The sequence below is a fragment of the Parus major genome, chromosome 3 (assembly GCF_001522545.3).
Source record: "Parus major isolate Abel chromosome 3, Parus_major1.1, whole genome shotgun sequence".
NCBI lineage: Eukaryota > Metazoa > Chordata > Aves > Passeriformes > Paridae > Parus > Parus major.
The window spans coordinates 95,453,913-95,472,032 of NC_031770.1; the positions used below are offsets into that span (position 1 = coordinate 95,453,913).

Here is an 18,120-nt window from a genome sequence, read left to right on the forward strand (position 1 = left end):
TAGAGTATCATCTCCTTTAGTAGCACTAGGGATGTGTGGTCACGGGGGAATTTCTAAAACATAAAATACAAGGTAAAGTATTGCAGGTGAGATATCAGCTTCAGTCTTGGACCCTACATTATAAGCCTCTTTCTGACAAAGATAATTTGAGAATATTCATGGGTTGGATTTTTTTTGTTTTATTATTGAAGAGGATGGAAGGAGTTTTCCTTTTTAGGAAAGGCAGTAGACATTTCACCAAGCTCTTATTTGTAATGACTTCTTTGTGTGCTGAAAGAATTATCTGTCTAATCTGCCATGCTTTCATCAGTGACTACATTAATGATACAAATGACTAGTCTCAGTTAAGACAGTTTTGTTGAAATAGCCTCTTCTCCCTTCCCCCCACTCTCTTTCAAATCATTACAGTGACCTTGACAGCTGATTGACTGAGATACATGTATTTTTCAAATGTCCGAAATTAATAGTCCTAATGTTTATTTTTGAGGATTAGAGAAATGCTCCTAGCATTGATCTATGGTACTGTAACACGAGAGAAAAATAAGGGTCTGTGTGAACTGTTCTCTTGCAACATCAGGAATCTGTCTGCAAAGCAAGAGTTAGAAATCTGCTGCAGCTTTTAATGCCTGTAAGCTCCAGGAAAATAGGGAAAGCAGACAAGCTTGGCAGATTTTTTTCAGCATATCTCTCAGCCAGAGGCAAGCACAAACAGTCCCAGACTCAGACATTTCTCACTCTGCATGTTTTGGTTCTGGAATTACATTCTAGCTATGTTTGATTTTTTTAATTTACCACATTTAATGCTGTAGATTGCATGTTTTTAAACTGTTGCTCATTATCACTTGAATCCTTTTATGCACCTTTTGTTCTGATGTTGGGAAATGTGTGGCTTATTTCGGTGTTTAATATTTAGCCTGAGCTGAGAGCTGAGTGACTGTCTACTGCTCTGCATTGTTGCCTTGTGTATGGTACCCAGAGCTGCTTGAGCAATTCCCTTGGAGAGATGCAGAATTCTCTGGTGCTGCAGCAGGGCTGAGGATTAAAAATTCTAGGCTAAAACCCAGTGGTGTTAACGAGGGGAACCTTTCAAAATCGTAATTCATAGGACCGATAATTGATGGCAAGAAAGAACCTCTAATTTATTTGTGCAAATTCACAAGCTGCTCTTATTTTGCAGCCTCTGTTCAGCTGTGGAGGTCACGTCTGGGCCGGGTGATGTACTCCATGGCAAACTGTCTGCTAATGATGAAGGTACGTGGGTGGCAGAACTGCAGAGGTACCGTATATTCCAGAATAGAATGTCAGAGAAAATGCAAGTGAAATTACTGGTGCAGAGATAAGGAAGACTACCTGACAGTACATGAAGGTTTTGCTTATTGAAGAATTAATTAGGCTTAATAATGTCTTATTTAATAGATAGCTATTTGCAGTAATGTTCTTTGGGAGCATATCTGTACTTATTTCTCCTCAAATCATCCTAGAGAACATGCAATAACAATACAGAATTTGCATTTTTAAATTGAATTTTTCAAACACTTAACTAAATGCTCTAATTAAAAGCAATTATGTGCTCTGCCTTTTTCTAACTGTGCACTAGGAATGTTGCCCTGTTTGTGAGGCTTAGTAACACTGTTGCTTTTGTATGGGATAGTGATCTGGAACATCTAAATACATCTTCCCTTGTCAACTGATCTCAGTTGTAATACGTCTTCTTTCAAGTTTAAATCCTCACTAGTGGGTAGGGGTGGAAAAGAAAGCAATAAAAGCAAAAGTGACTAGCTTTCACTGCTGATGTTTTCCCCCTTGATTCCTCCTTATGTTTTTTAACCAATTGTACTCTGTTTGGTGCAACAGTCTTAGCTTCCCCTTGTATTCAGGACGTAGAAATAAAACGACTTCTGCCAGTCATGATGTGGTCAGGAAAACTGGGGTGTTGCCATTCTTGCAGCAAACTGCTGTTATCCTGAGCTAAACTGTGCTTTACAAATCAGTTAGCAGCAACAGCCTTGCAGCAGGGCTGTCAGCAGTAGAATCTTCACAGGCCAAGATTTGCACTCCTGGCTCCCTGCACTTTGACTGCTAAAGGTCATGCCAGACCTCATCCTCTGATGTTTACTGAGCTAATTCCCAAACAAGGATCCATTCTTAATATTACAATACCTCAAAAAGTATGGTTTCTTCTTTTTTGTTGTGTTTTTAATATGAGAGCCAGCTATACAGCTGTACATTAAATGGAATATTCTTGTTATTAGAATTAGGGGAAACATACGTTTGTTTGCATGATTAAATTGTAATAAGAACAGTTCCATCTTGCATATAAATAATTGTTCATTAAAATAGTTTCTCTTTTGAAGTAGCTACATGACAGGTTCATTTTTAAAATCATTCTCTTTTTCAGTAAGCAAGTGAAGAAAAGCATGAGCTGCTATCCTAAACAAAGTAGAATATATAAATAAAAAAATACTGGTATATATATTTTCAAGAACTTCACTTTACTTTTTGATGTGAATTCTTTTTTAACTCATGTGTTTTTCATGTGTACACAGAAATCTACATGCACACACAGTTCTCACTTTCCTCTGGTTTGGTCTTGTTAGGGCTATTTTCTTTGAGTAACAGAAATATTTGTGAATACCAATTATCATCTTTTTTGAAATGATATTTCAGAAATACTGCAGCTCAGACACTTCTTAAGATGACCGGTTGTATTTAGGACCTATCTCACTGCTATTAAATTAGAAATTTATGGCTCACAATAACTTCCAAATTATGCACAACTGCATGTTAATGCATAATTAGTTCCATCCAAAATTTGCATTTCATTGCATTGGCTGTAGGGTACTTGTGAGTCTCAGTTTTCAGGAATATCCCCAGACCATTCAAACATGCAGCAGTACTGCAGTCAACTTCTCTACTTTCCGGAGTATCCAGCATGAATCTATTCAAATAAGTTTTAAATGCACTTTTTTGAGTTCTACCATGAACAATTATATTAATTTAACACGGTTCCACCCGTTTTTGCTGTTGTATCATATACTTTAAAAATTGCAGTTGTTTTTATTCTAGTGTTCCAAGTGTATGTAATTTAAGAAAAAACAGCGATTTCATTCTCGAAGTCAGCGCCATCTGTTGCCATCTAGTGTCCATTTGCAATATTGCAAGACTGTGCTTGATCCCCAAGCACTGTTAGGTGATGGAATACCTTGGGCAAGTAGTTGATGATGATGATGATAATAATAATAATTTATTAAAGTAAAACTGTGTGACTTTGGTATAAAAAAAAAAAAAACCCAAATATATTACTTTTACTGACCTCTTTCTTTGGCCAAAATACTACAGTAGTATTTAACAGGGAACAATCTTCTCAGCATTGACACTTGAAAATTTAAAAAAACCCACTAAGATTAGATATTGGCCCTATTTAAATCTCTTTTCGTTATCCTCAACTCTTAGGTTTATTTCATGCAATATTTTTTCTGCATTATCTGCCTGAATCAAAGAATTCTGTTTATGTAGTACAATGATTTTTGCCTTTTTAAATATGCCTCATTTGTTTCATAGTTAAACATCTCCTTAAATTTTGAGATGGAAGGGTATTTTATTTTGGAGGTAGTGAGTGAAGGCAAAATGATTTACCCAGGCACAGGAAATGAGCTGTGTCTCCTACACCCTAGGAATGTCTTTCCTAGGTACTGAACTCTGCCTGCTGTGTCCCTTTATGCCATGCTGCAGTTTGGTAGCAGTTCAAGGCAGTCTTTCTTTCCTGTTCATCTCCCTTTCTTTGTATAACCTTTCTTAAATGGGTTCTACCTTCTTTCTGTACCCCACTGTTGAACTTAACCAAATGACAAAGAAATGGTGGATTGCAGTTGTATCAACTGATATCAAACAGCTTTCCTGTTTCCTGTGAACAAGAGACAACTTAAGGAAAGATGTGGAAATACAGCAGGAAGGGAAGGGGGGGCCATGTAACCTCTCACTGCAGACTTCCATTTACAAGAACTGTGGGCTTATGTCACTATGAAAGCACATCCTGAATATAGCAGCATGAAGGGAATGTTAATTTAACATACAGATGATGATGTGCATTGTTTCTTTTCAAAAGTCTATCTGCAAAATGCCTGTCACTTTACTAAATCGCCATGGAAGTGTCTTAAAAACTTTCTAAGTTCTTCTTATCTGAGTAAAATTGCTTTTGACGTTATCTTATCAGACTTATATCTCTCTGAGGAATAAACACTTAAGTGTTTTCCATATATATTATAAATGCACTCTAATTAAAGGCACATTTTGTGCTTTTTAGTTTTCTTCAGTGTTGTGTTAGCTTTTGTAGAGCTTGCCCTTCATAAAAGAAAAGCATTAGAATTTATTTTACTCTGGGTATAATTCAATTAAAATGGTACCAAGAAGGAGGTAACAACTTGTGCTAGTGACACAAGGGACTGATGCCTGAGGACTTTGGTTCTTCTATGATTTAAAGGAGAAAGACTGCATGAATCATCATGTCTTTTGCCTGAATGCTGCAGTACAGCTCTCTGGATTCACAGCACTGTGAATCTCTGTTTTCATAACCCTTCCACAACTGCACTAGATAGAGAGGAAGAATAAGTTAGTTATCCCTGTCCTCTCTCCCCAAAACCTGAACTATCTGCTCCTTGTCTGAAGTCTATTGAGATAGACTGTTTGGAGGTTTTTAGTCTAAGGTTCCTTGAACTTACTCTCAGCATTCTACACATCATGGTCATTTATGCTTATTTCTAATTAAGTACTTAAGGTGGTGATGAGGGAAATATGAAAATATGTAATGCAGTGACCTTGAAGGGAAGTGCAGTTATACTGTGGTGCATTGAAGGAAAAATATACTCCAGCAAGTAGGTCCAGTGGCTTACTAGAACTGTTTTGGATTAGTATAGGTAATGTTGGCCCCAAATTTTCATAATAAAAGAGGTATTGAGTTATAAAACAATAGGCCAATTCTCATTCATATCCTAAATAGTGTAATTTCAGACCTTCTGGGATTTTTTTGCAAAGGTGTGGAAAACTGAAAGGCTCTTAATCTTTTTCAATTAAAGACCATGACAGTATGTCAGCTGCATCTCTAAGTCTTAAGATCACAAACTGTAATCAGAGTTTTTACTGGCAATACTTAATGTGTTTTATTCCTCATAACCACATCTTGTATCAATCAAGACTTCACTCCTCAGAGACGGTGTGTATTTATCATTCCATCAGACAATCTCTGTTGTATTATGTCACATTAGCAAAACAGTGAATGACAACAGTCTTTAGTAAGTGAGACCAAATATCATCTATTTTACAGTGTATTCCATCAGAAGGAACTGTCAGATAAGATGCCTCTATAACTCACCACAGAATAGTAGGATATTCAAGAAATCTCCTAATGCTTTCATCATAGTGTGGGGAGGATAATAAATGCATATTAAACTCACTGTGGGATCCATGGGTGACCACAGAATGAGACTGTATTTAGAAGTGAACAATGATGTTTCAGTTTCATCCTTGGGCCATCCTTGCTTCCGCCTTTGGACTTAAATTTAGTCTCTTGTCATCTCCTGGAAAAAATGGGTCCTATTCCTGTGGCAGATACTCCAAGGCATGGGGTGGGTAAGCAGAGGCATGATGTGCTGTGCTGTTGTTGGCAAAGAGGATGCAGTAACCACCAACAGAGTGCATAGACTCTTAATGTTCACCTCTGGCCTCACATTTCAGGAGCTGTCAGTGTTTGTGTGCTTATAGTTGTAATGCATATGGTGTTGGAGATAAGGACAAGGAGTGCAGAAAAGGAGGAGGGTTTCATTCCCTGACTAGGCTAAATCCATGAGGCCCCTGCAGCATGGGCCTCTAAGACTTGGCTGCTTGTTCCTACCAAGGCTGGCTGCTATGTACACGAGAAAGCCTGTGCTGCTGTGATGGCGCAAACACTGCCCACTCTTGCAGCTTCTTGTGGCTGAGGCTTTTCTGCAGTCAGTTCATGCTAAGCTGTAGACTAAGCTGGCAGAAGCACTTATCTATCAACTTGATGCATGGTCTCCTGGGAGTTGTTTATGCATCAGTTTGGGGATGTGACTGCAGAGCCGCAATCCCTCATGGTTGTGCTGTGCATCTTTATTGTGTAGCCAGAGCCTTAGAGTGTGCACAAGAGTGAGCACTGGGTAAGGGGCAGCTTTAGAACCACAGAATTTGATACAAGAAAATTATTTCTCTAGTGACTACATTTGATGCTTGAAGGGATAAAAATCACAGTTCTAGACAATCCTTCAGATTTAGTAAGTTATACTGTTGGAAGAATAGGTACTACAGTTATGTCTGGGGTTCCTCTAAAGAGCTAGATCAAAGGGTCCCTATTCCAAGTTTTGTATGCCTAACACAGTCGTACTCCTTGATGAATGAAATTTACTGAGAGCTGTTACAATGAAAATTGAAGTTTTTCTAAATCATAAATGTGAAAAATTGTGGTTGCTTTAATTTCATCACATTTGAGTTGTGAATGACAAATACAGCAGCATTTAAGTAAATATACTTGTGTATGTGGCACATTGGTTTTCCTCTGAACTCTTTTTATTACCAATAATAAGAGTGAACTTGTCATGGCACATTAGAATTGTAATAAACTTTACATTTTAATAATTAATTGTTCAGAATTAATCATTATACCCACAGTTTACAAGTTATTTGCAAAAGAAAGGTCCTGTAGAGGGCTTTCCTAAGCTGTTTGACTCATCCCGTGCTAATACAAGACATGTAATTTCTCTCATATACAGATCAGACTCCAAAGACTTATTTTTTTGTTTGTGTGAAACAGTATGTTTCAAATAGACTGATTTGGGTCAGAACAGACCTTTCAAGGTCATCTAGTCTAACCTACCCCTGCATGCGCTGGGACCTCTTGAACTGGATTGGGTTACTGAGAGCACCAACCAATCTGACCTGGAATGTTTCCAGGGATGGAGCATTCTCCATATTTCTGGGTAGCCTGTTCTATGTTTCATTGCCCTCATGGTAAAAAATTCATTCCTTACACCTAGTCTAAACCAACCCTCTTTTAGTCTTTAAAACCATTAGCCCTTGTCCTATCACAACATATATAATAAGCCCATTTCAGGTACTGAAAGGCTGCAGTGAGGTCTCCCCAGAGCCTTTTCTCCTTCAGGCTGAAAAACCCCAACTCTCTCAGCCTTCCTTCTTGAGAAATGTTCCAGACCTCTGACCATTTTTGTTGCCCTCCCCTGGACCTGCTTCAACACATCCATGTGTTTCCTGGGCTGAGAACTTCAGAACTGGATAGAGGGTTTACTCCTTTTAAGTGCATCCTCAAGAAAATAAATTAATTACATCTACAGAACATTGCTTCCTCAAACCAAGCAGGAGATGAAGAAAAACAAACCTTTACTAGTAGCTGTGATCACATTAGGGACAAGTAAAATGAGTATTGTAATTTGAGTAAGAATAATGGTTGGGCAGAGAGTATCCCAAGATGTCTGTGTAGTTTTGTAAGATGATTCTCCATTGTCCTTTGCTTTCTAATGCCCACCACAATTCTTAGTATTAAGTTGAAGGGCAGGACTGTTGGGAAGCACCAAAGTATTACAGCACAGAGAGTCTTTGCTTGGCCTGGGCCTTGTAAGTGAAGGCAGGTGCTCTCTGCCTCTGCTCACATTTCCCCAGGCTGTAGCACCTGAGGCTGGTACAGCCCTGGGCCAGTGGATGTTCCTACAGCTACAGCCTGTCTCGGCACAGAGCATGGGCAATGCCTCTCACCTCTGCCTGCCAAACCATGTGGCCAGGCTCCGAAACTCATGTCCTGTTGAGGTCATTAAATTACTGCATTTCAACCATGAAGCAGCTGAACTGCAGGAACCAGTCACATGGGCATTTCTTTCTAGTGGGAAATGGGACCCATTTGTTTAATCTTCTGTCACTGGTCCTTAGCTGGAGGGTATAGTGGCATTCCATCTTGAGAAGACAGATCTTAATGCTGCCCCCTGCCAGCATGGCCTTCCTGCAGACTTGGTGTCACTTGAAAAGCTTTCTGGAGATCAGAACCAGTCCTCCCCACACTTAGTTTTAGCCCAGATGTGTTTTCTATTTAGATTACTTGTTTTTATGCAGTAAAAAAACCCAACAATTCAGTTAGAGGAAGGGAAAATGTCTTGTTTCCCTTGGTAGTAGTGCTAGTTTGTCACCTGAAGTTGTACAGGAATTGCAGTTTCTGTCACATGATGTTTTTCACAGGAGCATGTACACAGGCATTTCACAAAGCTTTAGAATGTAGTTTGTTAAACCATATAAATTATACACATATTTGGAAGATGAGACACTTCTCAAGTGTGTATACCCCCAGTCACACAGAAGGTGCTTGACTTTCATCCTAAATCATAATCTAAGATGAAGAGTAAATGAGGAGGTTTAGTTTGTGGCATTTAGCTACAAAAAGAATATTATCCTGTTAACAAAAAAAAAAAAAAATCCCCTGTGTATTTAGTTCCAGTATAACTGAGAAAAGACCAATGTAGTCAGCTACTAGTGCCTAGAGTGATTGATAGAAATTCTGTCCCACTGACACGTTGCAAATACTTTAATTCTGTTGGAATAGGTCTTTACAAAGAAGGTGACACAAAGGCTGAAGTATTCTGAGCTTAAATACCTGACTGTATGCTTTTCACCCTTAGGATTATGTGCTGGCTGTAGATGCTTACCACTCTGTCATCAAATATTACCCACAGCAAGAGCCTCAGTTGCTGAGTGGAATTGGAAGGATTTTCCTTCAGGTATGCATTTTATTCTAAATTTGCTAGGTAATACTGCTGTTGATAGCTACGTAGAGAATAATTGTTGCATTTAAAACTATAGGTGTTTTTGGAGGGCACATGTCAAATTGTTGAGGCAGTGCTCAAGACAAAAACCCTTATACCATGTCATATTAGATATAGTTAAGAAATATGAAGCACCTATAGTAGTACAAGTGCATTAGCAAACAAAGAACATGCTGGAGAAAGTTATACTAGTATTTTATTCAAAGAGTGACATTCTGCTTTCCCTAAAACTAAGGGTAAAGCTCCCATTGACATCAGTGAGACAGAATTTCACTAAAAATCTCATGTCTCACTACCTCGGACTGCATGCAACTCTCAGTCACACTGTGTAACTGCCATTTTCATCTAGAAAAAAATTCATGAGTGTTCTTCTTTTATCCAGACCATGTCCCTGAGAAGACAGGAGAGGAGAGCAACTTAAAAGAAAAAAACAGTATACAGAAAAGTATAATAAATGTCCATGTTACTGTATTTAATGATAAATAAAAATATATGTCTTTTTATTTTTCATAAAAATGATGCATCTAAATAGCTATCTGATTTTTTTAATTTTTATTATCTCACAAGTTCTTTGCAGTTCTTTTGTATTTCTGATACTGATAATTCAAACTTTTCCTCTTTTATCTACTTACTTTCATTATTAATGATAAATCTAATTTTGGATTGTCAGGTATTTACAAATGATCTTATTTGTGACATTCCTTAATAAAATTACATTGAAATTGAGTCATTTGCTCTTAATAGATAATTATTAACATTGCTTGTTTGAAATCTTAGAATGTCATTCAAATTCAATCATGGATTTTCAGTTCTCAGCAGGAGCATGGTTTCACAATGTGTTAGACATGTCTGTCTTTAAAAGTCTCTAGTTTAAAGTGGATCTCCATCACTAAGGAGTAATTTTATGGTATTGGCAGCATGCATTAATTATTACCTAAACAGGGAACATAATAATTATGCATATTAAAGAATGGCTCTGTAAATATGCTAAATACTAAAGGAAATACAAATTATTCATAGTTCTGGTCTTACTGGGAAAATAACTGGGTATGTTACTTGCACTGCCTTTCTGACAAGAGTGTGTGCCCTGATGTCACACCCAAGGTCTGTTTGTCGTTCCATTTGCTATGGAGAAATTTTCACTTCCGTGAGGAAAGCATCTCCTAACTTACAGAATCATTTGAAATCACTGATCTCCACAATACAGGCTGTGACTATGGGCCTCCTGTTCCAAGGGGTTTTGCTGTCAGATCTGGACATAGCAAAAGGGGTTATGAGGAGTCCTTGATATTTTCATGTGACCTAGATAGAAGTTAAAAATAATATTATTTCTAAATGCAAATGTTTTCCTTTCTTCTAGCACCTTAAGGAGATATGGTTTTATTGCTTGTCTTGTTGTCTTTTTCTGTGACAAAATTTTCAGCTGTCTCGGGGTTACTAGTCCAACAGATAGAAGTTTTTGATACATCAAGAGAAATAGGCAGTTTCCACCTGGACAAATCAAAAATCAAAACTAAGCCATTTGAATTAAAGAAAGATAAATGTGTTGCAGTCTTGGTCGTCATAATTTTGATAAGATCACTCCATGGTAAGTGTGCACTGTTGACAAGGCACTCTCTGTAAAAAAAATAAAATGTCTTGCAGGTAAAACAGAAAAGCAATTTTCTCATATTCAAATGTCACAACTTCTCAAAAACAAGTAGTAATTCCCAAATAACCTCAGACTGTGCTGCTAACTTTGAACATTTACCAAGAGAGGCGTAAGGCAGCCAGATTCCAGTTGCTTATGGGTCACAGACACTGACAGTAAACATCACACATATGAAGCAAAGCAATAAAGTAAAATAGAGTGTAATTCAGGAGTTTAACAGAAAAAAGTTGCAACCTTTTTCATCATGTAAAACTTTGCTTTATTTTTGATTTAATTTTTCTTAATTACCTTAATCTAATTAGACTAAGGCCTCATGTCCTCTTTATCTTCACATGTAAGTGGAACATAAGGAGGTCTAGATCTGATGTAAGGCCTTTGGCTGTTGCCTTAAGAAATGGGAAATGAGAATTAGAGAAGTGCAGAATGCAGGAAAAGAGAGAGGCTATCACAAAGAAATTTTCATAAGGACTTTCAGCATAATTCTTTCAGCAGTCATCTGACCTGTAAAACAGAAATTCACATGAAACAGAGAAAGAGTGAATACATTTCAGTCTCTAGGATTATATTGTGTAGCTCTCGCTGGCTGACCTACCCAAAATTTCCATTTGAATAAGTAAGTTAAGAAAAAATTTTAAAAGCTGCCTGACCTTACCCTCTGCAATAAAGTGTTGCAAAACTGAGTCAAAAGCAATAAAAATTTTTTAGGACAAAAATAATCTTTGTTTCCAGACAAACAACAAAGTTAAGCACATAGTATATTGAAGGCTCCTCATTAGAGAGTATGATTATTTGAGGTTAATAGTAGAATCTTAATTTTTATTTGATGTGCTAATTATTATTAGATACTGGTTATACTTTCTGAACTAAGTTAAATAAGTGATAAAATGATAAATAAGTGAATAAGTGATAAAGACCATTTAAATTGGTTAAATTACTTTAATGACTAATTAAAATTAGTTACTTGTTTTAAATGATCTTTCCTACCAAAAAAATTTAAAAATAAACTGTTTTCCCTCTGTGGGAAAAATGAGATTTAAGGGTTCAGCATGTTTGCTGAGAAGATCTGCTAAGAAATCAGAACTATTCATGATCACAAATAATGTGTGATTAGTATCAAAGCATACTAGATTTGGACTCATCAAGCGCCCAGGAGAGCAAACTGGTAGCTTGTTTTAGAAATTGATTGTTCTCATGCTTAAGGGATTCCCAGGCTAAAACTACTCAAGGACAGATTCATTTGCACTTCACCAGCATTATCCTCTAGTTAAGTGTATTTATTTTCTTGGTGATTATTTTTAGGGGAATTTATAGAGAGAAAGTGTATCCTTTGTCAATATAACTGAATGTATGGTATTTTAGAATGAATAATACTTATTTTGTTTTGAGTCCAGTTACATAACATCTGGGAGAAATGCATCTGTTTCTTTTCTAAAGACTATTAATGGGTATTCCAGAAATGCTTGGTAGATGGACAGTTGCATCTTTAACTGCAGTGTTCAATTGGATTATCTAAACGTAAAGAAGAATAATTTCCTTATGTTGACAAGGGATGAGTCTTGTGATTAGAGGTAAAGCAGAATCTCTTACATCAGTGGTGTTAGTAGGGCTTCAGCTTTGGCCACAGCTTTGGCTGCCACTGTGATATTCCCATAAGCAAATTGGGAAGAAATGTAGATGGAGCTTTCAGATGGATGGATGTTTGCTGTCTCTGAAAAGTGCAGTTGGAAAGTCATTTGCTGATGACTAGAAGGACTTGCTAGATGATCTTTTCCACAACGATCTCTTTAGGGTAGGTAGTGTTTGTATTTTTTGGTTAGGTAGTACTGTATGATGAAATGTGAAGCATGCTTGTAAAATGTACAGATGATGCCAAGCTGGGAGTGGTACAGATACTATGAAGGGCAGTATCAGAATGCAAAATAATCTTGACAAGTTGAGAATCTGAAATGTTAAATTGGCTGTGATTCAAACAGCAAAGGCAGAATGCTACCAAGGACTGGGAGTAACACAAATACATAATGAGAAGCAACAACAAGCCTATTTCCTTTAGAAAGGAAATAGGCTGAGAGTAAGAAAACTACATAAGGGTAAACAAATTGGACTTCCAGATACTTGGCATAAAAGCAAAATTCATATTCACGTGTGAAGCATGAAGTGATTCCTGCTTCTCACTGCTGGTGAGAGATCAGTTGGATTGTGGAGACTTCTTATGTGGGCTTTCAGGGAGGATGTGAAGTAACAGGAGAGAGTTCAGAGAATCCAGAAAGCATGATCTCATATTCTATGAGAAAGGGGTAAACACTGCTTTGCCTAAAAATTGATTCTCATTCTAGATGGGAAAGAAAAAATTTTCAAGTATGCAAAAGACTGTAAAAAAAGAGTTTTACATTCTTCCCTACCACTATGGACAGGACAAAAAGCTGAGGTTAAAAGTGCAATAAGTTAGAAAGTGTTTTCTAATGCTAGGGCAATTTAAGAATTCTGGATTAAGTTTCCTAGTAAGATTCAGATGTGTAATATCCACCATCTGAGAGCTTTATAAGGAGACTTCAACACTTTTGTCACAAACATTTTTCACAGTGTTTTTAAATAAATGGGTGGTCTCTTGAGGGCCTCCTTGAATGTCCCCACCTGAGGACTGCCTGGTTTCCAAAGCTTTATGCTTCTGAACTAGTTTTACTCCTTTTGAGAGGTTTTGTTAGATTTATTTTACCCAGTCGTAAGTTTTCATCTTCTTCCATCTCTCCAGCCCAAAAAATATGCTGCTAACTTATTTTCCAAATAAGTGGCCTTCTTCAAGTATTTTTTCATCTCAAAGATCAATGTATGTGACACACCTTTTTTTAGAAACCCCCTTCCCCATTCCAGCACCCATCAAATCTGTATTTCTTTATGGCAGTTTTCAAATGTCTCATTCCTTCATCCTTCTCCAGTCACTCTTTGGTGGTTTTTTAATATGCAATTGGACCATCTTCCCAATATCCTCAGTGGCCCATTGTACTCAAGTTGTTTTCTGACATGTGTTGTGATGCACTGAAATCATCCTGTGGCCCCTGGCTGCGACCCAGAGGCTGTGGGTTAACCAGGTGTGGGTCCTGTGCTACATGAGGTCACTGGTGTCTCTCAACCTGTGGACTAATGCCAGTCTCACTGGAAGTAACTCTGACCTTTTCTCATTTTCAGCTACTATTTTGAACTGTGGAGTTAGTTACAACAAAGGGACTAAATGAGGATATGGGGCCTCCTTGCCCTACAGTCCATGAGTGCTCCACAGCCCCCAGCTGAGAAACTGCTTTGGGCAAACTTGGCATGCTTTTGGGGTGCTTTTTATGACCTTAACATGGCTCTTCAAATGCATTGTTTGGTAATAGGTGTTACCCAGTCACCTCGGTGTAAAGAGATTGATAACAGACTTTGATACATTATACATGTTTTTGTGTCCTTATAAGGTATAATCAGGATGTAGGTCTTCTTATTATGGTAACTTACTTATGATTTTTCTGTCTAGATTGGAGACATAAAAACTGCAGAAAAATATTTTCAAGATGTTGAGAAAGTGACTCACAAATTGGATGGACTACAGAGCCAAATTATGGTTTTAATGAACAGGTAGATATTTTAATAGCTAAATAAAACTTCTTAAAATGTACTTCTAACAGTATGAAAGGTGATCATTAAACTACCCTTGAGACAACCCTGTTCTCTTTCTCTTTTTTATGGAACATCATCTGTCATAAGTGAGACTGACTGGCATACAGACTCAGGAGATCTCTGTAACTTGGTACAGTCGTATTATCCTGCATTGAAACTGTGATCTTTCAGTTGATTTGACAAAGTTTTTTCTCATTCTTTCAGGCACTGCATACTTTCACTGTGTTTTTTCAATATACATTTGCATAAATAACTCTTAGGAGAGGAGAAGTTATTTTGGGCAGTTATCCTACAATCAGATCTGCCAGGAGAGTACCACCCAGTAGCTTCAAAGGATGCTTGAATACACTGTAGTAAATTGAGCTGTGTGATGGGGGACTTACTTTGCAATGCTTAGCACATTGGCTTAATATATTTAGAAGATACTATTCAAAAGTGGTCTGAAAATTATATGGCTGATTTCAATAAGAGAAATAATTCTGGGAAGAGAATAGCTGCATTTAAATTAATAAAAACACAATGAAGACTGTTGCTTTCATAGGCAAAAAATACAATAGCTGAGTGATCCAAGTTGTCATTCCATTTGTCTGTACATCAGCATCTCTTTCACACTGTGGAGAACAAATGTCAGAAACTCTCACATCTGTAACAGGAAAAATAAAAAATGGTGTCCATTCTTTTTTAAATGTATTATTACCTTGGGTTTTTGAGAACTCATTTATTTGTCACTTACTTTCTAGAGCATTTCTCTACCTTGGTCAGAATAATTTTGCAGAAGCTCATCGATTTTTCACAGAAATTTTAAGGATCGACTCATCAAATGCTGTGGTAAATCTTCAAATTGCTACATATATAATGAACACCTAAATTATTCTCGTAATACTTCATGCATGGATTTAATTAGTACCCAGAGTATGCTCAGAGCTTTACAGAAAAATGGGATGTGGCATGTGTGCCAAAAGGTTTACAGTATACATAAGGATAAAATAGAAAATGGGATGGGAAGTTAAGAACCAGTCTGTATGAAGGGCGTGAATACTTAGGCATGCATGTAGAAATTCTGAGACACTCTCCTTTTATGGGATCTTTGTGAAAGCACTTTTTTTTGCATTCACTGTTTTTAGCATAGACTTGCATGTCAGAAAAAGAAACGGCAGCTGCCAACATGTATAAAATTAACTTGATTTCACACAACATTGAAAGGATATTGTAATTTTAAACATGACATTTTTAACACATTGCATGTAAGAGCTTTGAGTTCTTGTCACAAGCTGAGATCAAAGAGCTGTTTATTTACCTTTGGGTTTCCTACACCTGGAAGTTTTCAGTGCAGGTCCTGTAAGAGTGTTCCTGAGAAGTCAGACAGCTTACCCCCAGTAATCTGTTCCAAGGCCATTTACAGACTGAAGGGACTGACTTTAAGGAATACATGAATTGCATTATTTTGCAAGCCGTAAAATAGTGTGTATTATAAATCACACAAGTTCAGTAAGGTTTCCTGAATGGACAGAAAAATATGTTATTCTAAAAGGCCATGTTCTTCCTGTATCTGCAGCTTTCAGAATATATTAAAGTTTCTGCTGCTAAACGTGCTATATCACTTTGTACTGTTGGAATCTTTCAGTAACTCATAAAACCCATTTTGTGTGGTAAGGAAAATGGAACCTGACTTGATCATTTATGATGTATTTAGACTGCCCTATCTGCTAGATTTACGTGAAGTCAGTTGTAGATGCCTTTGTGATAAGAAAGTATCTTCCTGTTGCTTATGTGGACATGTAAGCCAGAGGGAGAAAAACACTTCTGAAAATACAGTGAAGTAATTTAAAAAAAAACTCTGTGAAAATGACTGCATGTAGAAGCTCATGTGGTTTCTGAAATTTGTTTCACTTGGCTTTCAGAATTAACTGACTAATTATACTATATTATAATATACTATTTCTATTTCATTTTAGACTCTCTCTTTTAGAGTTTCAGGTCTTAGAAGTCAGCAGGTCCTACTGGCAGAGGGTAAATCTTGAGAATTATAAGTAAAGTACAGCATTGTATAACTGATAATGTATTTTAGTTTTGCACACATATGCAGAATAGTAATTCTTAGCATATAGTAAGTATGTTGTAACTGCAGATGCTAGACTTCTTTCCTTTCTTTCTCATCATTTGTAAATACATACATATATATATGTATATATATATATATATATATATATTCATATACACATTATTTATTTACAATATGTTTCTCACTAGGCTAACAACAATGCTGCTGTTTGTCTTCTTTACCTGGGGAAACTGAAGGATTCCCTGCGGCAGCTGGAAGGAATGGTTCAGCAGGACCCTCAACACTACCTACATGAGAGTGTCCTCTTCAACCTGACCACTATGTATGAACTGGAGTCATCTCGCAGTATGCAGAAGAAGCAGGCACTTCTAGAGGCTGTAGCTATCAAAGAGGGTGATAGCTTTAATACTCAGTGTCTCAAGTTAGGATAGATAATTTCCAACTGATTTTTTTCCAGCAAGGATGTTTTTTTAATTGTATATACTCTCGCTAATGTGTAAATGTGCAATAAAATCTATTCAATTATGAATATTTAGTGGCATTACTACAGAACCTGTCATCTCTAACAGGCCTGTCATTGCAAAGACTGTGCTTATAGCCAGCTTCATCCCTACAGGTCTGTTACCATCCAGGTACTCCTCATTACAGTGCACTATTATATATTTGTATATGTACATATATATATATATATCTATATATATATATCTATGTATGTGTATATATATATTTATACAATCAACTACTCAGATTCTTTTATGAGAAAAACTGAATTTAACCTTTTTATTGTCTTGATTTTCAGTAGTCAGTGAGCAAGCCACATGACCTTATTTCATCGGCTAGGAGTTATTGCCTGAGTATCAGTATTTGTATTACAGAAAGGAAATTCTGAATGCACCTCTCTTCATTTGCTTCTACTCTTTGTGCTTCATTTTGTCGCCATCAGACTCCTGAATATTACACCTTTGTGTGTCTGTGGCTGTCAGAGGAGGCTGCTTGATAAGCACCATTCAGAGTCACAGCATGGCTGAGGTTGGGAGGAATTGCTGGAGCCTGTCTGGTCCAGGTTCCAGTAGCACAGGGGACATTGAGCATGTGAGGGAGTGATACAGTCCTGCACAGTATCAGTTTCCCACAGTATGAGGGACTATACTGAATGGTTTCTCTTTACTTCCTTGGTTTTGAGTTACTGTTAAATCTTTCAGATTAAATCACATGGATTCTGCAAAGCTGCTCCACTCTGGCATTCTGCTGGGTAGAGAAGTGAGCACTGACAGTTGGAGTGGAAACACAGTGGATTTCAGCTCAGTTCCTTGCCGTTTCCATTATCAAGCAAAAACACTGAGCACAAAATATTTCCCAGGGAAAATGATACAGAGCCTGAGGCAGAGGCATCTTAAGGGTTAGGCCACACAAAGTGGAAGCAAATGGGGTTCAGGACACAAGGAAGTTAAGTTTGTGATGCAGCAGTATCAGCATACACTGATTTTGGCATCCCTCAGAACACATATTTTTGGAATCACGGTACCACTGTGATACCAGTGTATTTCACTTCTCTGCCCACATTTCTCCCTGCATCTGTATCATAAAGATTCAATGCAGATACTCCCTTATACATGAACACAATACATGCATCTGTTCATAGGGGGGTTTTACTGTTTTGAGATTTAATGCTTAGCAATTGGACTAGATTTTTGTCATAAATCACTGCCATGGGACAATTCTGTGTGTTGCATTTTTTAATACCATATCCATCAATTAATTCTCACTTCATTTAAATACCCCCACCTGTATTTTTAAGTAACCACTAACTCATTTTTATGCTCACCCATCTGGAGATACTGTACAGGGGCCAAACAGTTGTACTCAAGAATCAAGTTTATTGAAAACTTCCACAGTCTAGACATTCAGAGACATAAGGATGC

The 18,120-nt window shown here is 37.2% G+C and overlaps 1 protein-coding gene across 2 annotated transcripts in view; it reads left to right on the forward strand.

The window, feature by feature from the left end:
- Window positions 1–16,727, forward strand: part of TRAPPC12 (trafficking protein particle complex 12) — a 50,589-nt gene extending 33,862 nt beyond the window's left edge. Inside the window, exons 8-12 of one of the 2 annotated variants that reach the window (XM_015621155.3) lie at window positions 1,178–1,251; window positions 8,691–8,789; window positions 13,994–14,094; window positions 14,877–14,964; window positions 16,387–16,727. In XM_015621155.3, the coding sequence (XP_015476641.1) occupies window positions 1,178–1,251; window positions 8,691–8,789; window positions 13,994–14,094; window positions 14,877–14,964; window positions 16,387–16,629 (605 nt within the window). In that variant the 3' untranslated portion in view covers window positions 16,630–16,727. Of the gene's footprint in view, window positions 1–1,177; window positions 1,252–8,690; window positions 8,790–9,216; window positions 14,095–14,876; window positions 14,965–16,386 lie in introns of those variants that run through there. The other variant, XM_015621156.3, reaches the window with a different exon arrangement.
- Window positions 16,728–18,120: the final 1,393 nt, after the last annotated feature.